Here is a 23,792-nt window from a genome sequence, read left to right on the forward strand (position 1 = left end):
GCATGCAGGAGGCAGCCGATCAATGATTCTTTCTCATCATTGATGTTTCTTTTTCTCTCTCCCTCTTCCTTCCTCTCTGAAATCAATAAAAAAACATTTTTTAAAAAATCATTGGACTGGTGGGCCATGGGCCAACTCTCCAGGGGTCACGTGTCTGCCAAGTGCTACTAAGAAAAATACTCCGGCTGTGGAATAAAATCCTGCAACCGGAGCAGGTGAGGGGACAGGAGTTGTTTGAGGTCAGGCGGTCAGGGGGTATCCGCGCATCCCCCTGCGCTGGTCCCCTCTACTCTGGGGGTGGGGTGTTGGGGCGGGGATCTCGCTCCCAGTCTCCTCCCCACCCTCCCGCATCTACCCGCTCCTCCCGAGGAAGTTCTGGTCCCGAGGCGCTCGGTGCCCAGCGGGAACCATCATACGGGGCGGGTGCCAGGCGCGTGACTCCGCCCCGGCCCGCCCCCGCCCGTGCCCTGCGCCTCGCCGGGCGCCGCAGACGCCGGTGTCTTCCCAGTGGTCCGGGGCCCATGGAAACGGCGGCGCGGGGAGCGCCCCGAGGGAGCGGCGGGGCCGAGGCGCTGCTGGGCGAGCTGGAGGCGCGGGTCCAGGACGTGGTGAGGGCGAGCTCGTGGTGGGAGCGCCACGGCGTGGACTGCTCCATCCTTGCGCTCAGCCTCCTCGCCCTGCCGCCTGGTGAGGACGCGGGACACGGGGACACGGGCGACAAGGGGCCCGGCTGGGGGGAGGGTGCGAGGAAGGGGTGAAGAGGGCTGGGGGTGGAGTTGGGGAGACGCTGCGTGCTGGGGACCCCAAATCTGACCGTCTGTTTGGGGTGTCCTGCCCTGTGTCCTCAGAGGACCTGGGCGCGGGGTGGGGGGTGGGGTGGGGGGAGAGAGAGGCCAGGCATGAAGGGCAGAGGAGGGGCAGCTGAGAGGGGTGGGGAGGCTGGGAGGGGTGAGGACCGTAGTCCAGGGGAGGGGAGGACGTTCCCTGGGACCACCAGGGATGGGGTGAAGAGGGAGGGCCTTTCCCTGGACTTTCCCTGGTCTGGACCCCCACCAGGCCCAGCCATTGCTGCTCTGGCTGGGGCCCAGGATCAAGACTCCGGGAATCTCCTTGAGGAGTCAACGGGGCTCTGTTTTGTCCCCCAATCCTGATGAGAGAGCCACCCCCTCAGGCCACAGGGGGACCCGCCTCCCCGCTGCCTGTGGTGGCCCCCAGGGCTGAGCTCACTTTGGTCTGGGCTTCCCCGGGTTTGGGCCCAGATCTCCAAAAGCTGAGAAAAACCTTGCTCCCCCCCCCCCCCCCCACCACCACCAGGGTTCCTGTGCCTGCGTTCGGAGAATGGCCTGGTCTTTGTCCTGGGCATCACCATCCTGGGTGTGTGCCACTACACGCTCACTGTCAAGGGCAGCCACCTGGCCACACACGGTGCCCTCACTGAGTCCAGGCGCTGGAGCAAGATCTGGGCACATTTCTTCGTGGAGGTGAGCCTGGGAGAGGGTGAGGCAGCTGCTGGGCCAGGCGGGCATCCTCCTTGCTCGGTGCCAGTGTGCAGGTGGGCACAGCTGTGTGCCCACGTGGGCGGGTGGCTGCAGCTGCTGGGATGTGGGTCCAGCCTGCACCACAGTGTGTGTCTGTGGGTGCCCTGGAGGGTGGTGGTATCTGTAGGCGGAGAACCGTATGAGGGGATGTACGAGTATCTATGGCAGTGGACTCGGCCTGGGTACCCCTGCTTCTCCGGGGGCACCCGCTCAGCTCTCTGCAGCACTAGCCCACGTGGTGACGGAGCTTCCTCCTCCTCCGGACACCTGTGCCTGGCAGGTCTTGGCTACAGCCTTTCGGGCCGCCTGGTTTTGCAATCAGGGATTAAAATGTGAGCCGGGGACGGGAGGGGGCGGGGAGGAGGTGCCGGGTGTCAGTGTCCCAGCTCCGGAACACATGTCCCTCTGATGCCTGGTGACGGCCGAGCCATCCTGAGAAGGCCCCTCCCTGCTCCCCCAAGTCTGCTCCAGGAAGGACCCTCCTCTCTCCTGACCCTGCGCCCCCTCTTCCGGCCCCTCCCCATCCGGCTTCGGCCTTCTCACCCTGGCCCTCGGGCAAGGCCAGGGAGGCAAAGGGTTCTGGCCAGGTTGCCCGTCTCTCTGGCCTGGTCTCAGGCCTCTCCGGTTCTTCTGCGGGACTTGCTCCCTCCTCCTCGCCTGGACCGCGGCCTGGCCAGCCAGAGCAGGCCACAGGGTAGGGCACGGCCTTGGGAGCTGCCCCTCCCCGGTGCGTTCCCGGCCCCACTGGCCGCCTGACCTTGGGCATGTTATCCAGTTCAGCCTCTAAGTGTTCGCTTCCTCATCTAATAAACGGGACTGACCGCATTACCGCCCTCGAAGCCAGTGTGGGGATTCACCGAGACCTTGACGTACGGCCCGGACCTGCTCTTCGGCGCTTGCTCGTGTTAGCTGTGCTTTCTGCTCTCCGGAGGGCGCGGGCAGCAGCGAGGAGGGGCCAGCAGTTTTTGTTGTTTGTTCGCGTTGTTTGTTTTGAACGGAAAGGTTGATGCAGTTATGCAAAGCAGACAGAACTGTGTGTGTGTGTGTGTGTGTATATATGTGTGTGTGTGTATACATGTGTGTGTGTGTGTGTGTGTGTGTGTGTTGGGGGCCGTTGGCTGTGGCTCTGGCCCACCAGCTGTCCTCTGCGTTGCACAAAGGACCAGCTCCTGCTGCCCAGGACCCTCTTGGACCCCTGCCTGTCCACTTCTCCCACGTCCCGCGGTCACTCTTCTTGCTGGGTGCCTGAGTCTCCCATCCTTATAGAAAAATCTAGTCCTCCACTCCGCAGCCTTCGGTGTCCGCTGAGTATCCTTGGCTTTCCTGGGGCACCCCGTTTTGCCAGGTTCCTCTCAGGGGCTGCTGGCTCCAGATGGGGGTGGGCAAGGACCTCACCCTCTCTGACCCACTCTCCCCATGGGGGGGAGGGGCAAGCGGTGACACTCCAGGTTGTTGTTGTTTCTCCACTAAAGTGTCCCAATCATACGTACCTCCCCACCCAGCAGGAGCCTCCCTCTGAAGACCCACTTCCGGTCTACAGGAGGAAAGTTCCAGTCCTCTTAGCCTCCCTCTGACCCTCCCTCCAGCCCACTGATAACCTGCCTTCCCCTGCAAGAGCGCCTGCCCCTCCCTGTCCCTGGTGATGTCACAGGGACTGCTGGTGAAGGGCCACAGGAAGGTGGGGGAGGGTGGGGGAAGGTGGAGGAAGGTGGGGGAGGTGGGAGAAGGTGGGGAGAAGTGGGGGGAGGTGGGGGAAGGTGGGGGGAGATGGGGAAAGGTGGAGGGAGGTGGGGGGAAGGTAAGGGGAAGGTGGGGGGAAAGTAGGGGGAAGGTGGGGGAGGTGGGAGAAGGTGGGGGTAGGTGGGAGAAGGTAGGGGAAGGTGGGGGGAAGGGGAGGGAAGGTGGGCGGCGGGGCCACCACCATTAAGTCCTGAAGCTCGGCAGGGATTAACTCCTGAAATGAGAGGGACCTTAGACACTCCCCTCCTGTCCCTCACAGATGCTCCCCAGAGTGGGAGGGAGCAGGCTGTGCCAGGTGCTAAGCTCCACTGTTTCTCAACTTCCGGGGCGGGCGAGTCCCAGCTGCTCCAGAGCCAGCACAGCCCAGCTCTGCCCCCAGGAGTCTCACCCACGGGGAGGCCCCACCTTCATCCAAGGCCTTTGTGGTGGCAGAAAGAGAGCCAAGAGCCACAACCTGGTCATAATTCTCGAATGTTCTCTTCCCAGGAGTTCAGTGTGGCCATCATCCTCAGGGCTGACTCTCTGACCTTCTCTCTGCATTTTCTCTCCTGAGCCCCGAGGGGTGTTAGACTTGTAGGCTCAGCTATGACTTAAAAAAAAATTTTTTTTTTTTTTTACTCCTCACCCGGCGATACTTTCCCCATTGATTTAGAGAGAGACAGAGGAAGGAGGCGGGGGGGCGGGGGGGGGGGAGAAACATTGATGTGAGAGAGACACATGGATTGCACCCCCACCAGAGCCGGGGAACCTGTAACCAAGGTACATGCCCTTGACCGGGAATTGAACCTGAGACCCTTCAATCCTTGGCCTTAAGCTCCAACCACTGAGCCAAACCGGCCAGGCTATGACTCTTTTCTTATCTTTTAAAAAAAATATTTTTATTGCTTTCAGAGAGGAAGAGAGAGAGAGAGAAACATCAAAGATGAGGGAGAATCATTGATCGTCTGCCTCCTGCACGCCCCACACTGGGGATGGAGCCTGCAACCCAGGCATGTGCCCTGACTGGGACTCGAGCCGTGACCTGGTTCATAGGTGGATGCTCAACTACTGAGCCACGCCAGCTGGGCTATGACTATTTTCTTAATTTAAAAAACTAATTTAGAGGACAAAGGCAGATCTGCAGTCCAGCGTGACAGGCTGCCCAGCCCCTGGGAGTCAGGGAGAGGAGCTGGGTGGGGGGCGGGGAATGGGAGCTGGCAGACTCCAGCCCAGAGTCCGTCCTGCCCGAGGGACGCGCGATGCACAGCCCGCTTTCTCATCCTGTCCACGCCTGCCGCCCTCCGCTCCTATGTCCACCTCCGGAGCGGCCCGCCATGGCCCTGGCCCTCACCTGGAAACCTGGCCTTGTCCCTGATTCCTCTCCTCCCCCAGCCCTCACCTTTCCCCCAGATCCGCCTCTGGGCCTGCCCGTCCATCCGCCCTCACCATCTCGCATCTCCCAGACCAGCAGCCTCTGGCCAGTCACCCTCCCCATCCTGTCCCTCCCCTTCCAGTCTCAGAGCGTGACCTATTTGACACCCAACTTCGGTTGTGTCATGATTTTATAATGATGGTGTTTAATCCTGCAAAGTATTGTCTGTTTAAGAAATAAAATAAAAGGAAATATTAGAAGACACAGAAGGGATTGTGAGCCTCCCTTACCCCCTAGGGCAGCTCAACCACTGAGCCACACTGGCCGGGCTTCCTTTTTAAAAAACTTTATTTCCACCCCCTAACCCCTTCCCCTTTGGCAGCCATCAATTTATGCTCGGCATTTTTGAGTCTTTTTTGCTCTGTTTATTCTTTTGTTGTTGTTGTTGTTGTTTTAGATTCCACATATCAGTGAAAGCATGTGGTAGTTGTCTCTCTCTGACTGACATACTTCACTTGGCATATAGCCCTCTAGGCCAGGCGTCCTCAAACTACGGCCCGCGGGCCACATGCGGGTGTTTTTGCCGTTTTGTTTTTTTACTTCAAAATAAGATATGTGCAGTGTGCATAGGAATTTGTTCATAGTTTTTTTTTAAACTATAGTCCGGCCCTCCAACGGTCTGAGGGACAGTGAACTGGCCCCCTGTTTAAACAGTTTGAGGCCATCCATGCTGTTGCAAATGGCGAGTTTTCATTCTTTGCGGTGGCTGAGTCCTGGTCCACTGTATGTACGCACCGCTTCTCCTTTACCCGCTCCGCTGCTGACGGCCCTGGGCTGCTGCCATGGCTGGGCTATTGTAAATAACGCCGCAGTGAACATAGGGGTGCATAGTTTTTTTTCAAATTAGTGTTTCTGTTTTCTCCGGGTAAATACCCAGAAGCCGAATTGCGGGATCACATGGCAGCTCTATTTTTAATGTTTTGAGGCACCTCCATTCTGCTTTCCACCGTGGCTGCACCGGTCTGCATTCCCCCCACAGTGCACGAGGGTCCCGTTTCCTCCACGTCCTCGCCAGCACCTGCTATTGGCTGGTTTACTGGTGATTCAACTGGCAATTCTTGATGAGAGAGGCAATGCAGGAGGCCTGACCTGGGAGCGGAAGGGCATAGAAGGAGCAGTTACGAACAGTTGCTTCTCCCACGTGGGACACACCGTGAGCCTCAAAGCCCCTGGCTGCAGCCCCTGGTGCCCGCCGCCGGGCTCCTGCCACTGACTTGACCCAACCAAGGGGCCCCGGAGACCAGCAGGCCTGGGAGAGATGTCACTTTAAGCCACGAAACCCTCCCACCCTCTCGGGTTCTGTCCCTGTTGCGAGGTTACAAAAAACAGAGAGCACAGCCCAGCCCTGGGGGTTACACCACCTGAGCAACGCAGCCGGGCCTGTCTCCCGGGACTCGGCAGCAAGGCTGCCATTGAACGGGCATGTCCCCCAGCTCCTCCCCCCCCCCCCCCCCCCCCCGTGCCCTCTGCCTTCGCGGACAATGCAGCAGCGACCTGCCACATCTCCCGTGGCTGCTGTAAAACTGCACGGTGCCATCATTACCTGTGCTCCTCAGTCTCCTTTATATTTTATTTATTTTTAAAAACTATTTTTTATTTAAAAGATATTTCTTATTGATTTTAGAGAAGAAGGGAGAGAGAGAAACATCAATGATGAGAGAGAACCACTGATTGGCTGCCTCCTGCACGCCCCCTACTGGGGATTGAGCTCACAACGCGGAATGGAACCGAGACCTCCTGGTTCACAGGTGGATGCTCAACCACTGAGCCATGCCGGCCCGGCCTCAGTGTCCGTTAGATGGAGCTTCTGGCTCCATCTCGGCTCCATTTCGTTCCAAAGGAGAGCGTCTCTGCACAGTGTGGGGACCGTGTCCTTCGCTGTCTTCCGTCTCCTCCTGGCTTTGCCTGGACCCAGAGCCTGGGCCCTGCTCTCTGGAGCGAGTGGCACGTCTCAGGGGTCGTGTGGCTTATCTCGGATGAAAGCTGGGTTCAAATTCCACCTCTGCTGCCTGCATCGCGGAGTGAGCTGGCTGGTCCCGTGGCCTCTCTCTGTCTGTTTCCGCTTCTGCTGACAGTGGGTAGTCACAGCCCTGACCCCGGGCTGGAAGGCTAGCGAGGCACGTGGAGTGCAGAACGCTGCGTGCTCACCGAAGGCCCCCTGCTGCCTGAGAGGCTCCCGGGGACTGGCTTCGGGGAACCCTTCCCGCTCCCCCGCAGACAGGCAGGCCGCGTCTTCAGCACAGTTAGCCGCACCTCGTGGCCTGGATACGATGCGGGAAGAGGCTGCCGTCTGCACGTTCACCTGCAGGCCTCGGCGTAAGAAGCACCTTAGCCCCTCTTTTGCACCCAGAATGGCTGCTCTTGGCGTCAGAGACCGGCTGCTCAGGACCGGCTGTGGAGAACCCCACAAATGCTATAGAGGAGCCATCCCAGGGAGCAGGGAGCCCCGGCACCCGCACCCCAGGTGCCGCTCGCGTGGACAGCCTAGGACATGGCCTCCCTTCACCCCTGACTACTCCCACACCGCCCCCTCCCTGCGCAGGCTCAGGGTGCAGAGGAGAGCTCTGAAGATCTTCCCAAGATAAACAGGCACCAGAGAATGGCAGTCAGGCCAGGGGCGGGCCTCGTGCAGGCCTCTCAGGCTGGCAGGTTGTCTGCATGGTCAGGGGCAGCGTGGCAATCGGGGGGCTGGCCTCGTGCCCCTGACACGTTGCAGCGCCACACCCGGCGGACACCGTCACTCTGACTGGCTGCCACTCTGCGCTCACAGACACCTGAGAGTTGATGGTCAAGGCTGATTAGCTGGGGCTGTGAGCGAGGCAGGCAGGCCCTGGAGGGTGGGGCGCTCTCGAGGCTCCCAAAGGTCCTGCTTTGCGGGGCTGGGCTGACCGGGACCCTGGGGCCCTCTCCGGCTCCCTCCTCTAGGTGTGCACGGCCTTCCCCGCCGAGGACGCCCGGCACGGGCACGTCAAAATGCACCACGGCTACACCAACGTGCTGGGCCTGGGCGACTCGAGCACCTGGAGGCTGCCTTGCCTCAACCGCTACGTCTACATGTTCCTCGCTCCTCTCTTGATCCCCATCATCACGCCCCTGGTGGCTGTCGGTGAGTGTGCCGGGCCTGGGTCCCCAGTGGCCTGCGGAGACCTGGTCTTCCCTTTTCTTCCTCCCCTCCTCGCTCGAGGAGGCTGCTCGTGGAGGAGGTGAGGAGCCCTGAGTTCAGACTGGGCAGGAAATTTCTGAGGCAGCCAGGCTGGGTGGAAAGAGCTCAGACCCGGGGCCAAGTCTGGCTTAGCCGCGTACGGGCTGGTGACCTCAGGCAGGTAACTTGACCTCTCTGAGCCTCGGGTTCTTCCCTGCTCCGCCTTATTACCTAATGAGATCATAGATGTTAAAACGCTTTGAAAATGCCTCGCACTGTATTGCATGTTAGACTTTTTTATTTTTATAAAAGAAACTTTTTTAAAAATTTTTTTCATTGATTTCAGAGAGAGATAGAAACATCAATAATGAGAGAGAATCATTGATCAGCTGCCTCCCACACGCCCCAGTGAGCCCGCAACCCAGGCATGTGCCCTGACCGGGAATCGAACCGTGACCTCCTGGTTCATAGGTCAATGCTCAGTCACGGCTGGGCGCATGTTAGAATTTTTAATATCGTGGGAGCAAATCCTCTGGTGGAAGGACAGGGGCTGGGGGCGGCAGACCTGGATTCAAGCCCCAGGCCGCCAGTCACTATCAGAGTGACCCCGGTCAAGTTGCCTAATGCTCCATTTCCTCATCCGTAACGTGGGTGAGTCTGCCTTTGGGGCTGAGGGCGGATGACCCAGATCGCCTCGTTAGCACCACTGGGCCAGCAGGGAGCCCGCTGGGATGTGAGCCTTGCCCACCCGTCATCGCTGTGTTCCTTGCCCTCCGGCAGAGCGGCTGAGGAAGGTGAAGCTCGGGGCGGCTCTGCGGGCGCTGGGCCTCATCTCCCTGGGCCTGTGTTCTCACTACTGGCTGCTCCGGCACGTGTCCGGCTTCCGGAGCCCCGCCTCGGCCCTGGCCTGCATGCTCTGCACCAGATCCCTGCTGGCCCACCCGTACCTCCACGTTAACGTCTTCCAGGTGAGGCCTCCCCGCCCTGGGCGCTGGGGACTACGGGGTACCCAGGCCTCGCCCCTCACTGGGGACCAGGGGGTACCCAGGCCACGCCCCTCACTGGACAGATGGGGAGAGAGGCCCAGAGATGGACGAGACTGAGCTCGGGGCTCAGCCTCTTCACGCCTCTACCAGGTCCCGCCCGAGTGGGAGTGAGGGGGGCAGAAGGGCCCGCTGATCGCCGAGTGCCGGGTGAGGACCCCGGGGCGGGGTGGGGAGGTGCAGGAGTGGCTCGGGCCGTGACCCGCGTGTCTGTCACAGCACATCGGGCTGCCCATGTTCTCCCGGGACCAGAAGCCCCGCCGGATCCACATGATGAGCCTGGGGGTGCTGAACCTGCCCCGGCTGCCCGTGCTGGACTGGGCGTTCGGCCACTCCATCATCAGCTGCCACGTGGAGCACCACCTGTTCCCCAAGCTCTCTGACAACATGTGCCTAAAGGTAGGGGGGTGGAGCTGGAGGGCTGGTAACCTTCAGCATTCGCCTGAACCCTGCGTCGCCCAACTGGCCTGGTCAGAGGGCCCCAGTGGGGGTTTACGGTCGGAGACACGTGGGTTTCTTATTAGCAGTGCGACTCAGCAAGCTCACGGGCCTCTCTGAGCCTCAGCTTCCTCATCTGACCTGGGCAGTGCTTACATCCACAGGCCTTGAGCATGAAGTGGAGAAATGGCTCTGAAATGCTGGGCACACAGTAGGTGCTGCTAAGAGGAGCCATGGTTTGTTCCCTCTGTGCCAGGAGGACGGTCCCTAGTTGGGAGCCCTGGGGGATGCTGCGGAGAAGTCCGCCCCCCTGTCCCTCGCCTGCTGGGAGCGGGGAGGCAGGAACTCTGCAAGCCCCCAGCTCCTCCGGAGCCAGTGGAACTGGGCAGATAGGCGCGGCGCTGGGAGGCAGGAGGGCCCCGGGGAAGGGCCGGCCCGCCGTCCGCAGGCCAGGCCGGCTCAGCGCCTCCTCCCGCCCACCTTCCGGCAGGTGAAGCCCGTGGTGTCCCAGTTCCTCCGGGAGAAGCAGCTGCCTTACAACGAAGACACCTACCTCGCTCGCTTCCGGCTGTTTCTCAGTCGCTACGAGGAGCTCCTGGTGCACGCCCCTCCCATCACTGAGCTGGCGGGGCTGCAGTGAGGGGTGCTGGCGGGGGTCCCCCTGCTCCCTGCCCCGGCCCAATCCCGGATCTTCTTTTTCTGCTTGTCACTCCGGGGGCCCAGAGGGCGCGGCCCCGCCCCAGTGGGTGTGGCTGGGTTGCTGGTGGCGGACCTGCAGCGCCGGACCTGCAGCGCCGAGGCTCTGGGCGGGCAGGGAGCTGGTGTTTCTCGGGCTTTGAGGGGTGTGTGGAGGAAAGGACTAGAGGTGGGCATTCTGGGCAACTTCATCTCAGGACTACACAGCTGGGGCCCTCCCGACTTGGCCTGAGCCTTGGTGGGCTAAGGGAGGGTGACCCGGTGAGGAGAGGCCTGTGCAGGGGGCAGGCAAGGAGGGGGCATGGAGAGAGCAGGGTCAGCCCTCAGCTAGGGTCTCCCTGGCCCTAGGAGAGTCGTATTCGTAGCTGGCCACTGCTTCGTCCTGTGCCCGGGAGCCTCCTGTCCTCTGAGGAGCCCTCTCGCAGGGACCACGGGGAGGCGGCTTTGGCAGGACCTTCCGGCTTCCCAGCCAGAGGCGCCTGTGCAAGACACTGGCTCAGCAGCTCCCCGGAGCCGCAGCCTCAGGGAGATCAGGGAGATCAAAGCGTTTGTGCTTTATAAACAAAGAGGACATTCCGGTTCTGGAAGTAAAGGGAGAAAGTATAAATAGCTTTGAGCATGATCTTGGCTAGCTCCAGAAGTCTGCCTTGTTCCATGACATTTAGAAGGAGAGGAGAGAGGACCTGGAAGAATTATCACTGAGAGAGAGAGAGAGAGAGAGAGAGAGAGGGGGGGGGGGGGGGGGGGGAGTAACAGGCCAGGGGTGATGGCACAGGGTCTGGAGGGCAGGCACTTTAGAGAGGAAAGGAAGGAGGAGGAGGAGGTGGGGAGCACACATAAGGGCTGGGAGTCCAGGGCTGGGCTGGGCAAGCATCGTCTGCAGCCCGGGAGCCAGCCTACAGGGCAGACTTGAGAGAGGGCTGGGGCTGCCCTGGCCGGGGCTGGAAGAGGAGGAGCAGGAAGGGCCCAGCTGGAGCCGAGGGAGGAACAGAGAGGGGGCCGGAGCAATCAGGTTGACCAGGGTTTCTCCCCTCCGCACGGCGACACTTGGCTGGAGAAGGCTCTGTTGATGGGGTCTGTGGGTGCATTGCAGGGTGTTCAGCAGCATCCCTCGCTTCTTCCCGCTACGTGCCAGGAGTCCACGTGGTGGCAATCAAACTGTCTGAAGACACTGATGAAAACCACCCCTGGTCGACAGCATAAATCATGATCTGAGTGCAGAACCGCCTTGGTTTCCAGTGAGGGCCTCGGGCGGGTGAAAGGCATGGGGACCCTGCTGATGGGCTGTCAGCCAACGGGGCTGGGCGGAGGGTGCGATGGCAGGTGAAAGGTGTTCTCTGCGCCTGGTCCTGTCGGAGAACCCACAGGTGTGGCCTGAGGGGGCTCTGCTGGGGGGCTGCCATTCGCCCCTCCCCATCCTTCCCCCACTCCTCTCCACCCTGCCTGTCGCACCCGCTCCTGCAGCTACAACTCTCACTACCTCGCAACAGCCCCTTCCTTCGCTCCTCCGGGGCCTGGGGTGGGGGTGGCCTCCAGCGGTTGGTAGCCCAGGGGTGCTTCACTGGTCCCTCAATCCTGCTCACACCTCTGTACAAGGTTCCTTCAGTGAAGCCTCTACCAGTGGGCACTGCCAGGCGTGCCATCTCTTTCCTGCTGGGAGGCTGGCGGACCCAGCAGAGCTCGGGCTCCAGCAGCCCTCTGGAGGGACGCAGGCTTGGCAGCCTCCCCAGCCCGCTGCGCCGCTGCACTTCCCTGCTGCTCCTTCGAAAGGCATTAGTAGCTAGAAATGGCCTTCAGGTCCGGGAGTGCGACTCATCAAACTGCCAAATCTCCACGTGAAAAATGCAGCGTCAGAGAAGGCCCCATTGCCGAGTCCTGGCTAATGATTAAAGCCATCCTAATACATAACCAATGACTCAGGGTTATTGATCTGGGCCTGAGTGGGGCCTGGGCAGCAGCTGGAGGCCCTGGAGCAGACTTGGCTGAACCACAGGCGCCTGGGAACAAGCCACTTGCTCATTCTGAGACCCGATGTTCTGTTACTCAGAGAAGGTGGACTGGGATGCACGGGGCTCGTGAGGGGAGGGGCGGCGACAGGAGGGCACGAAGCCCTTCGTGGGCTCTGCGGTGACCTAAGACCTAATTTACACAGGCCTGTCAGAGGAGATAATATTGATGAGGATGATGATAGTTGACATCTATTCAAAACATAAGGAAAAAATAAATAAATAAAACATAAGGCACTTTTTTTTTTTTTGGTAAGAGAACATTTATTTATTGGGTAAATGACAGAGGTAGGAAAAGTAATTCCTAGAAGAAAGGGGCTTAAGAAATGAGTTATGGAGGTAAAAGAAGGGCCCTTGGAGCTGGCGAGTGGAGAAGCTAATGGTGAGGTGCCTGGGGGCAGGGGGGGAGAGGGAGGGGGGAGGGGGAGGGGGGAGGGGGAAGAGAAAGGCTCCCTGGAGGGAGAGGCACTGGGTCCTCCATCCTAAGGGTTTTAAGGGCGGAGATTTTAGGGGAGGCCCCAGGGGAGGATCTTAATAGGATATTCAGCAGCTTTCCAGGTGTGTTCATTCAGGATTGTGGTCCCCACGGATTGCGTGGTGGGCATCAGGGCAGGGGGTCCTTATTCAATGCAGCTGGGCCTGAGGTCAGCCATGGCTGGTTTTGCTGCCTCTCTGGGCCGGGAGCTGAACTACAACTGCGGCCTAGGTACTATCTTAAGGCACATTTTTACCTTTCCCATTTAACTTTAATCTTTACAAGCACTTGATTCTATTTTTCCCAACGGGGCATGTTGTGAGGATCAGTCTTGGAGGGATTACATTTCTCAACGTCATGTAGCTGGTAAATGGTGGGAGAAGGATTCGAACCCACGTGTCCAACTCCAGCCTCCCTGCTCTTCCCCACCAAACACAGTGCCTCTGGGAGGGGAGCCTTAGAGGGCTTTCAGTATATCTGACCCTGCGTCTCCTTCCCTTACTCCCATGGAAAGAAGAATAAAGGATTTGATCATCAAGACAAACTCTTGCCCTAGCCGGTTTGGCTTAGTGGATAAAGCATCAGCCCGCAGACCGAAGGGTCACAGGTTCGATTTCGGTCAAGGGCACTGGTCCAGCCGTGGTCTGGGCATATGCAGGAGGCAACCAATTGATGTGACTCTCACATCGATGTTTCTCTCTCTGTGTCTCTCCCCCCTCCCTTCCAGTCTCTCTAAAAATCAATGGAAAACATCCTCATGTGAGGAATAATAATAATAATAATAATAATAATAACAAACTCTTTATGAACAACTTTTATGTGCCAGGCACTGTGCGCAGCTCTGGGGATATAAGAGTGAACGAGATTGGGCCCCAATCTCCAGGAGTTTACAGTCCAGTTCGGGAGTTAACAAACTTTTTGGAAAGGACCAGATAGTAAATATTTTGGGCTTTGTGGACCATGTGGTCCCTGTCACAAATACTCAAAATTTTTTGTGCCATGTAAGTGTGAAACAGCTATAGACATACAGAAAGAATGAGCACGAGTGTATTCTAATAAAAAATTTTGAACTTGTGTAATTTTTACATGTCACAAAATATTACTCTTTATGTTAAAAAACACACACAAAACACTTAAGAATGTAAAAACCTGCCCTGGCCGGTTCGGATCGGTGGTTAGAGCATGGCCCTCGCATTGAAGGGTCTCTGGTTCAATTCCCGTTCAAGGGCAGGTTCGATCGCTGGAGCTTGTGCGGGAGGCAGCCAATTGATGTATTTCCTTCACATTGATGTTTCAGTCTCTCCCTCTCATTTTCTCCCCTCCCCTCCTTTCCACTCTCTCTAAAAAAAAAAATCAATGAGAAGAAAATATCCTTAGGTGAGGGTTAAAAAAAAAAAAGAGTAAAAGCCATTAGCTTGTGGGTAGTACAAAAACAGGTGTTGGGTAGGGGTTGGCCTGCAAGCCATAGTTTGCCCACTCCTGTCTAGGAGGACAGGCACAAAATGCAACGGCTTATCAGAAATCGGAACATTAGGAGGGAGGGGAAGTGATGAGAAGGGGCGCGAGGGGCTCTGGGGGTGCTCGCCATGTTCTACTCTTGATCTGGGTGGTGGTTACATGATAACATCTTGTGATAATTCATCAAACAGCACACTTCTGATTTGTACACTTTTCTCTTTGTTTATGCTTCAATTAAAAATAGTAAGACAATATAATAAGTAATAATGGGGTCGAGTGTTAGAAGACAAGAAGGGGCCCTACACCAGCTTGGGAGAGGATGGGTCAGGGAAGGTTCTCCAAGGAAGGGTTTGACAAGAGGGCCCTCGGGAGAAAAGGAAGCTGAAGCTGGTATTAGGGTTGCTGGGTCAGATGGGACCACGGATCCTGTCATTTAAAAATATACTTTGCTCACCGTGTGTGTGTGTGTGTGTGTGTGTGTGTGTGTGTGTGTGTGTTGGCATTAATTTTGCTCTTTTAAAATGTTGCATTAAATTATTATTTATGTTGATCACCGTGGTTTTTGGTACTCTCTTAAATTCTGCACTGGAGGCCAGTGCCTCCCTCACCACACACTATTCCAGCCCTGGGACAGGGTCAAGGCCTCTGTCCACAGCACCTGGGGCAAATCGCTCCTTCCATTTCCTCACCTATGTAAAGGGAAGGGACGAGACAGGACAAGATCTCTGTGGATGAAAAAGGGGTTCTACAGAAAGTAACCTCACAGGGTGATTTGATCATAAATTCCTTAAATGGGCAGTCTTGGTGGGCAGTCATGCCCCAGGCCTATAGCTTCTTCAGTAAAAGGTTTTTAAGCCAGCCCTGTCCATTGTTTTTGTGCATATAGGTTAACACATTTTTGAAATACCATAAGTAATACCTCTTGATGCTGTAAGCACCCTCAAGAGAGCACATAATCTAGTTAACTATCCTGTAGTCCAAATCCTACCTTGCTTTCTCCCACCTTCATAGAATCTTCCTTATTAATTTCAAATGCATAAAAGAAACTGCAAAACTTACTCTCGGGAGCATCTGAGATCTTGCTTCCTGGCAATTATCATCAGTTTTGGCTCAAACACATTTTTATAAAAATTCTCTACAGGTTTAGACAGTTCTTATGTGGGCATCTTGGTGGGGTCACACCTGTATTGCACCCTGATAAGTGAAAAGGGCCGCCAAGTTCCAGGCGGAGCCCCTTTTTAAGGGACTTCCGGGTTTGCTTGAGCTCACTGGTGATTGGCTAGCAGGAAACCGGCCAGGCAGGAAGTACCTATCAAAAGGGAAAGGCGCTTTGCGTCATCAGCCAGCGACGAGAGGCTAAGTAAACTCCTCTCTAATTGGCTCCCTTCTTCAAGAGGGATTGAAACAGCGATGGGGATTTGCTCTTTTTTAACTCCGGACTTCAGATAACGGGAGAGAGTGTGAACATTGGGGAGCAATTTATTAAGTCACGCAGGGACCGGAAGTCTTGGGGGCGGGCCTTCAGCAGAAGGAGGTGGATCCAAGGGCGGGCTTCTCCTTTGGGGGCGGGATTCCTTCCGGCATGGGGGTGGAGCAGCGACGCTGTGCCTTCCCAGAGCGTGGGAGGCGGGGTTTGGGGCGGGGCGGCACCTGTAGGCGGGGGCGGGGCGGGGCCAGGTCGAAGCCCGCGCCCGGCGCGGAGCTGGGCGGTCACCGGCATCAGTTCCGCAGGCTGAGTGCAAGTCCCAGCCATGGCTGCCCGCTGCTGGCGCTGGTGGCACTGGTCGGCATGGCCTCGGACCCGGCCGCCTCCCGCCGGGAGCACTCCGAGTAGGAGCTGGGCACCCCTGGGCCTGGACGGGAACGCGGGGAGGAAGGCCTGCGAGCGCCAAGTGGAGGGGTTAGAGCCCGACTGGGGCAGAGCTGGAGAGGGACGAGAGAGGAGACCGGGGGCGAGACTGGAGGCGTCCACTCACCGGGACGAGATGGGGTGGTGTACGGGGCAGATGGGAGCCTGTGGGGTGAGGTGCCTAGGGTGAGACGAGGGTCAACAAAGGTGAAAGGGGAGACCATGACTCCACAGGTGGGAGAAGGGGTGAATGAGAGTGATATGGAGGTCTGTAGGGCAAGAGAGAAGTCTGAGGCGAAACAGGGTGGATAGGAATGAGGCGGTCTATTGGGGAGGGCAGGTTCTATGGAGGGGAGGGTTAGAGAGGTCGTTGGAGCACTGTGGGAAGACCCACGGGGAGAGATTGGGATGATACGGGGTCCGCTGGAAGGATGTGCTATTCTAGCTGGGTGGGTAGGAAACCCCGTAAGAAAAATGGAGTACTGTGCAGCGCAACTTCAGGGGTGGGTGGGTGGGGGGTTGTTGAGTAGGTCATCTTCTGCGACATAGTAAGTTCATGCGTGAAATGTGGGGTTCTGAGTGAAGACACGGCCTTTGAGGCTCAGGTGAAGTAAGGAACCCGACCAACAGCAAAGCTTTGACGGAAAGGAGGGACGCCCCCCCTTGCGTTTCACACTAAAGTTGGTTTGGGAGTGGGAGGGCGTGTTGTTCTGACCTCCCCTCCCCCATCCCCAGGCTCCCGCCGGCAGCTCTCCACGCAGGAGCAAACCCCCCAGATCTGTGTGGTGGGCAGTGGCCCGGCTGGCTTCTACACTGCCCAACACCTGCTGAAGGTAAGCCACGCCCCCCTGGTCCCCTCACCCATTCACTTGCTGCTCCAATCTCGGGGGCAAGCCCCACCCTTTGGGATCCCTGATGGGGAAGGGGCTCCGGACTCATCTAGACAGGACACTTTCTACGTACTTTGTCACCTGCATCCGGGGCTCCGCACTCTAGTCCTCAGCTATGAGAGAAGTGTTTGTGCCTCATGAGTGATGGTCGATGGTCAGTGGCAGATGGTGGGCGATGCCTCCTTGGCCAAGCCCTCCAGGGAGCTGGTGCAGACCTGCAGGATGACTTGATCCTGCCCCTCATCTTCCCTTTCTTCCCTGTCTCCACTCTGCCCCCCGTATCCTGCATCTCGAGGCTCTGCCCCCCCTTCTCAGGGTCTTCTGGAACTTTATTCACTTCCTGTGCTCTCCTCACCCTTGACCCCAGTCTCCCCACGCTGTTCTTTCAGCCTGCTCTGCACCCCCTCCCCTCCCCCAAAGGCCAGGGTCTCCAGGCTTACAGTATTGGCCTTGGTGGGCAGGGCCCCAAGGTTACTCATTACCCTTGAGACTTTGCCAGACCTTGGACCGTGGTGGGAGGGAGGGGGAGCCATAGTGAGGCCTGAGGTAGGTGGGCCCAGATCCTGGGGCTCAGAAGCCACCAACCAGGCTTGGACTCAGACTGCTTACCGTGGTGCTGCCCACCCCTCTCCCTCCACACAGTCCCGTATTAAAATGCACATTCCTGGGCCTAGCTCAGGCCTAATCAAGCTGTGGCTGGAGCCCAGGAGTCCATGGTTTTAAACACCCCGGGCAATCTGGTGCCCGCTGCCACCGTGGTTCCTTCACTGAAGGGTTTTAGGGGAGGGACTGCCAGCACCCCGTTTTTTATTTGGAGCTCTCTCTGCCTGCAGGGCAGACAGTGGGGTGGGGAGGCAGGGCAGGTGGCTGGGAGGAGTGGGGGGCTGCTGTGCGGCAGTGGGGAGGAGGGGGAGGGGAGGGTGGGGGAACCCCCTGGACAGAGTGGAGGAGCCCCAGGTCTGGGCTCCGGGTGGATGTATGGAAGGGGGTACAGGAGCAGAGGGAGAGGTTTGGGGGAAAGGGAGTGGGTTGGGATCGTATGGGTTTGAGGTGTCTGGGGTGAGTCCAGGGCTCTCAGGGTTGGAGCTTGTGGGGGGCTCTGGGCAGGAGGGAGAGAGTGGAATATCATCAAGTCCACGGAATTTGAGGTCACAGGTGGGAGCCGATGAACCTTCCCCAGGGGATGTGTGTCTAGAGGGGACTGGGGGTCCCGGATTAGAGGAACCTCAGAGAAAGTTTCTGTTAGAAGGGGACAGATTTGATAAAAATAAAAAAGAAGAAGGGGGATGCCCTAGCTGGTTTGGCTCAGTGGATAGAGCATTGGCCTGTGGACGGAAGGGTCCCAGGTTCAATTCCGGTCAAGGGCATATGCCTGGGTTGTGGGCTCGATCCCCAGTAAGGGGCGTGCAGGAGGCAGCTGATCAATGGATTCTCATCATTGATGTTTCTATCTCTCCCTCTCCCTTCAATAAAAATATATTTTAAAAAAGAAGAAGAAGGGGGCAGAGGAAGAGGGGACTGAGAAAGAACAGCTGGAGGCATAGGAGGGAACTTCAAGGTTAGGGAGGAGAGGGCTCCCTGGGAGTCGAGGTCGGCCGTGCAGGCTAACACGTCCGGCGGACTTAGCTTTATGGGGGTGGCCTTGGAGAGAGCGGGGTGACCTAGAGGGAAGGACCCACAGCCAGGAAGAATGGGAGATAAAGTCGGGTTGTGTAAGGTGTCCGCCAGGCTCAGCAGTTTGAACTTTGACCTGTGGCAGTGGGCAGCCAGGGAAGATTCATGGGCGAGGCCGTGACTGGCAACAACAACAGTAATAGTAATGCTAGCTTGGGCGGGTTGCACACTCACCGTGGTCAAGCCCTGGGCCGAGTGCGTCAGGCCTTGCCTCAGGCCAGGAGCGATGTCCTGTGGTACCGAGAAGGTAGAGAGCCAAAGGGGGTGGGGTCCCCGTGGCTCTGGACTCCAAAGCCAGCTCTCCCTGGGGGCCGCATCAGCGGGGTTTGAGGAGGTGGGTCAGGTGCCACCGTGGCAGGCACGGACGGGGAGAGTCAGGCAACACCGATGGGCGATGGGCGGCGGGCGGTGGGCGGCCTGGACTGGGTGCAGGCAATGGAGCGGAGGGAAAGGGGGACTTGGGCAAACGTGAGGAGGTGAGCACGAGCCTCTGTGGGGATGGGGGTGCCTGGCGGCAGGAGCTCCTTTGGCCTGAGTCCCGCTGAGTCGGAGCGTTACAGCAGGAGCCGGGATGGGGTGCGAGGCAGGCAGTGTGTCCTCGGACACGGCTTGACTTCGAACCTGCTTAAGGCCCAGAGTCCCTCACTGCCCTGACCTCCAGGGTGCTTCCCCACCACCCTGACGGGGGTGTATCCGTCCCGGCTCACAGAGACAGGCAGATCCTGGACTTGCCAGTCACGTGGCTGCTGGGTGCCTGACCCCCAACACTGTGCCCTCCCACGGCCCCTCTAGGTGCCCCGGAACCAGCGTGTGAGCGAGGTGTTTTTTTTTCAAGACCGAGAGGAGGGCCACTTTTTTCTCCCTCAGCCCCCACAGGCCCCAGCTCAGTCCCCTTTCCGACAGGATGGTGGGAGACGAGAGCGAAGGCGGGCATTGCCAAGGCTGACTCTCAGGCCTGCAGCCTGACCGGGCATGTCTCGGGGCGCCGGGGCTCTAAGGCGGGGCGCGTGGAACATTGACCAGGGAGCCGAGGCAGCTCCCTGGCCCCCTGCAGCGGAGGGAACACTGACCACCTTCCTGTGGCCGAGTTCTCCGTCCCCCTCGGCGGCCCATTCCTCTCGTGTGGCTCTCTAGGCAGATGGGGAGTCAGGGGCCTCCTTGCGTCCTCTGCCCACTGCTCTGTCTGGGAAGGGGGGACCCGAGGGGCCCAGCCTCCCCGGCCCACCACCTGCCGCCCTCCCGCAGCACCACGCCCAGGCCCGCGTGGACATCTACGAAAAGCAGCTGGTGCCCTTCGGCCTGGTGCGCTTTGGCGTGGCGCCCGACCACCCCGAGGTGAAGGTGGGTCTCTCTGGGCACGGAGGGCAGGTTTGGAGACGTTGGTCAAGGGGAGGAGGGGAGGGAAGCCCCCTGGCCGCATGGAATGACCCCAGACCCTGTAGATGCCACCGAGATCCCATCCTGGGGACATTGTGGGGCGAGGGTGGCACGAGCATGGTCCCTGGAGCTGCCGCATCCTCTAACCCTTCCCATCCGGGGCCTGGCAGAATGTCACCCACACCTTCACCCAGACGGCCCTCTCTGACCGCTGCGCCTTCTACGGCAACGTGGTTGTGGGCAGGGACGTGACCGTGCCAGAGCTGCGGGGGGCCTACCACGCTGTGGTGCTGGTGAGTGCACGTGGCAGGGGAGGGGGCCAGGGGCAGGGCAGCAGCAGGAGGTGGAGGCTGAGGGGTGGAAGGCAGAGGGTGAGGCCCAGGGCGGGGGCCCGGGAGGAAGCCGAGGAGGCTGGTGGGCTGTCTGGCCCCGTGGCTGGCGCTGAGGGCCCTGGGTCTTTCCTCAGAGCTACGGAGCAGAGGACCATCGGGCCCTGGAAATCCCTGGCGAGGAGCTGCCTGGCGTGTTCTCGGCCCGGGCCTTTGTGGGCTGGTACAATGGGCTTCCTGAGAACCGGGAGGTGAGTTGGGGAGAACTCCTGCTGCCTCTCAGCCGGGGCGGGGGCAGCTCTTAGATGCCGGAGCTGGGGGAAGAAGGAGCCAGGGTCGAGGACTGGAAGGCTCCCGGGAGATGAGAGGAGAGACATGAGGCTGGTGAGGTGGGAGGTCAACCGTGGAAGAGAAGGGTGGGGCCAGGTGAGGTGGGAGGCCTGAGTGGAGGCTCAGATGGTGTGGATTTCTCCAGGGTGGGGGAGCCCAACTAGATCCAAGGCTAGGGACACCCTATCCAGACCTCTCCCCTCCAGCTGGCACCGGACCTGAGCTGCGACACGGTCGTGATTCTGGGGCAGGGGAACGTGGCTCTGGACGTGGCCCGGATCCTGCTGACCCCACCTGAGCAGCTGGAGGTGAGTGGGCAGGTTAGGGGCGGGAGAGGCGGGGGAGGCCACGCTGAGAGGAAGCCCCTGCTGTGGGCTCAGGGCTCATCCCTCCACGCTGGGCTCAGTGCCTCTTTCCCCTTGGTGTCAGGCAGCGGCCTCCTGAAAGGCAGCTGGGAGCTTCCTCTCATGCAGCTTCTCCTTTACTTTCAGCTCTAGCTACATGGGCCTTAAAAAAAAAAAAAGTGTCCGGTGTGCCTCAGGACCTTTGTACATACCACTCCCCCCGCTAGGAACCCTCTCAGCTCACCTCCTGCTGGTCCATCTTTTAGTTCTTGCTTAATTGTCCCTTCAGGAAGCCTTATGCTCCCTCTCATAGACTTGTCTACTGTGTGACCGCTTTCATTTTACATTTTTCATCAGTGAGTATTTGATAAGCATCTCTTCCTCCGTCAGAGCAGAAGCTCTGTGAGGGCTGGCACCATGTCTCTTTTGTGCCCCATTAGCACCTCCCTCCCCCTGCCCCTTGCATGGTGCCCTGCACATGGTAAACTTGTTGAGTGAGAGCATGCACCCGGTTTGCTACTAGTTTGAGCCATTTGCAGAATTGGCGGCAGTGCTCCATATGGCCACCAGGTGGGGGCAGAGGTACACTTTCCACTTTCCAGCTGTCCCCTCTCTCAGGCTCTGGGTAGGGACATGACGAAGTGGAGAGGCTTAGTGTTGGATGAATTTAAGGCCCTCCTTTTGTGCCAGAAAACGGACATCACGGAGGCTTCCCTGGAGATACTGAGGCAGAGCCGGGTGAAGACGGTGTGGATAGTGGGCCGACGTGGACCCCTGCAAGTGGCTTTCACCATTAAGGTGCTGGGGCCAGAGGGAGAGGGGTCTGGACCCTAAAAGGATGGTCTTCCCTTGGGAGGGGGAGCAGGGCAGAGCCCTTTGGAATGCTACTGCCCAGGGTCGAAGAGGGGAGCCAGACGGGGACGGGGGAGGGTGTCCCCTACCTGGCCTGGGCTCTGGGGTGTGCTCAGGAGTGGATAGTGCTCTGGGCCTGACCTCCTCACCATTTCCCACCCCCACCCCCACCCCCACCCCCAAGGAGCTTCGAGAGATGATTCAGTTACCAGGAACCCGACCCATTTTGGATCCTGCGGATTTCTTGGGCCTCCAGGACAGAATGAAGGGTGAGGGCCTGGCCTGGACCCCCCGCTCACCAGGGAGGGGATGGTCTAGGTCAGCAAGGGCTTGGGGAGGGCATCTGGGAAGAGGGTGTACCCCAGGGACAGCCCTGAGGTGCTCTGTGCTGCTGACAGAGACGCCCCGCCCGAGGAAGCGGCTGACGGAGCTGCTGCTGCGAACGGCCACCGAGAAGCCAGAGGGGGAGGAGGCTGCCCGCCGGGCAGTGGCCTCCCGAGCCTGGGGCCTCCGTTTTTTCCGCAGCCCCCAGCAGGTGCTGCCCTCACCGGACAGGCAGCGGGTGGCAGGCATCCGCCTGGCGGTCACCAGACTGGAGGTGAGTTTCCTGTTACCCCAAGACACCCCTGTTCTCAGGTCTCCTCACCTCAGCCGGGTGTTGCCCACACTCTCCCCAACAGGGTGTCGGTGAGACCGCCTGGGCAGTGCCCACTGGCGACACGGAGGACCTCCCTTGTGGGCTGGTGCTGAGCAGCGTTGGGTATAAGAGCCGCCCCATTGACCCCAGTGTGCCCTTTGACCCCAAACTTGGGGTCATCCCCAATACGGAGGGCCGGGTTGTGGACGTGCCAGGTGAGAGGGTGCAAGAAGGCTAGGCACCACACTATGGCGGGGGACAGGGAGGCCGCTGTCTCCTGGGCCGTTCACATTCATTCATTCATTCATTCATCCAGGGACACGCACTGGGAAAGGGCTCTGAGCCAGGCCCGGGGGTCTGGGTCCTGGAAGCAGGGCCTCCTCCCCCCGGCCCTGGGGGAGCTCCCCGTCTAGCTCGATGCCCACCTATGTGTGCTCTTAAGTTGTTCCATCTCCTGAGGGAGGCCTGTCGGGGCGAGGCCCTGCACTCAGTGCTGCGTTTGGAAATTAAAAAGCAGCCCCTGTCCAGGGGCTTCCATTCAGATTAATTAGCCACACACTTGTCTGTTCCTTCAGTAGAAGTTTATGAAGGGCCTGCTGAAACTGGAGGCGGGCAAGACCCAGTTCCTCCCCCCAGGGAAACAGGTGTAAGGGGAGAGGGTATGGTAAACAGGTTCAGCAGAATCCGGGGAGATGGGGCTGTGGCCACAGCGGGCCCACCTGCTGGGGCTGCTGGGAGGACTTGGGGTGTTGGACATATGTGCACACAAGTGTCCAGCCACCGGCCCTTGCTTTACCCCTTACCCCCCCCCCCCAGGCCTCTACTGCAGCGGCTGGGTGAAGCGGGGGCCCACGGGCGTCATCGCCACCACCATGACCGACAGCTTCCTCACCAGCCAGACCCTGCTGCAAGACCTGAAGGCCGGGCTGCTGCCGGGCGGCCCCAGGCCTGGCTATGCGGCCATCAAGGCCCTGCTCAGCAGCCGAGGTCTGGGCCCCTGGTGAACCGCTGGGAGTGGGGTGGGCGGCCTGGGCCTTCCCGTTGGGAGGGGTGCTCTGGGCTGGGATGGAGGGAGAGGCAGGGCCGTGACTCACTTCCCTCTGCCTCAGGGGTCCAGCCCATCTCTTTCTCGGACTGGGAGAAGCTGGATGCCAAGGAGGTGTCCCGGGGCCAGGGGACTGGGAAGCCCAGGGAGAAGCTGCTGGATCCTCAGGAGATGCTTCGGCTGCTGGGGCGCTGAGCCCAGACCCCAGCCCGGCAGGGAGGGGGTGCCGTGCAGAGGAGAGGGGCCGGGGTCGGTCTGAGCAGGACTCTGCACACAGCTGCACCCTCTGCCCGCCCTGGCCCAGGGCCTGGGCTGCCTCTTTCCCAGGGACCAATGAGCACTCCCTCCTGCCAGAAGGTCACCCTTGCCAGCGTGGGTTTAACTCTCGGCGAGGAGATAGCCTCAGTTAGGGCTGGGTGCAGGTGCAGGCTGACCTCGCTCCCCCCTCCCACCTCTCCTGCTGGACTGTGTGGGTCACCAGGTCCAGAATGTGCTGAAAATAAAACAGCTGCAACAGA

General features: G+C 59.3%; 2 protein-coding genes across 2 annotated transcripts; both read left to right on the forward strand.

Annotated features, from left to right (window-relative positions):
- Nucleotides 1-463: 463 nt before the first annotated feature.
- Nucleotides 464-12,231, forward strand: FADS6 (fatty acid desaturase 6). The gene is made up of 6 exons (XM_079797755.1): nt 464-687; nt 1,315-1,481; nt 7,615-7,795; nt 8,612-8,799; nt 9,094-9,273; nt 9,803-12,231. The coding sequence occupies exons 1-6, from the start codon at nt 522-524 to the stop codon at nt 9,950-9,952; spliced, it is 1,032 nt and encodes a 343-aa protein (XP_079653881.1). The 5' UTR covers nt 464-521; the 3' UTR covers nt 9,953-12,231.
- A 3,387-nt stretch (nt 12,232-15,618) lies between these two features.
- On the forward strand, nt 15,619-23,792 carry FDXR (ferredoxin reductase). The gene is made up of 12 exons (XM_079799081.1): nt 15,619-15,777; nt 16,532-16,629; nt 19,606-19,701; nt 19,908-20,030; nt 20,204-20,317; nt 20,603-20,704; nt 21,431-21,538; nt 21,777-21,861; nt 21,991-22,190; nt 22,273-22,444; nt 23,046-23,216; nt 23,339-23,792. The coding sequence occupies exons 1-12, from the start codon at nt 15,699-15,701 to the stop codon at nt 23,467-23,469; spliced, it is 1,479 nt and encodes a 492-aa protein (XP_079655207.1). The 5' UTR covers nt 15,619-15,698; the 3' UTR covers nt 23,470-23,792.

The sequence above is a fragment of the Cnephaeus nilssonii genome (genome assembly GCF_951640355.1).
Source record: "Cnephaeus nilssonii genome assembly, chromosome: 19".
In the NCBI taxonomy this organism is placed as follows: Eukaryota; Metazoa; Chordata; class Mammalia; order Chiroptera; family Vespertilionidae; genus Cnephaeus; species Cnephaeus nilssonii.

Coding starts and splice junctions, on each gene's coding strand:
- FADS6 (XM_079797755.1), top strand. CDS start 522: ATGGAAACGGCGGCGCGGGGAGCGCCCCGAGGGAGCGGCGGGGCCGAG. Junction 7,796..8,611: donor CACGCCCCTGGTGGCTGTCG/GTGAGTGTGCCG, acceptor GCCCTCCGGCAG/AGCGGCTGAGGAAGGTGAAG. Junction 9,274..9,802: donor CTGACAACATGTGCCTAAAG/GTAGGGGGGTGG, acceptor ACCTTCCGGCAG/GTGAAGCCCGTGGTGTCCCA.
- FDXR (XM_079799081.1), top strand. CDS start 15,699: ATGGCTGCCCGCTGCTGGCGCTGGTGGCACTGGTCGGCATGGCCTCGG. Junction 15,778..16,531: donor TCCCGCCGGGAGCACTCCGA/GTAGGAGCTGGG, acceptor CCCCATCCCCAG/GCTCCCGCCGGCAGCTCTCC. Junction 22,191..22,272: donor TGGCGGTCACCAGACTGGAG/GTGAGTTTCCTG, acceptor TCTCCCCAACAG/GGTGTCGGTGAGACCGCCTG.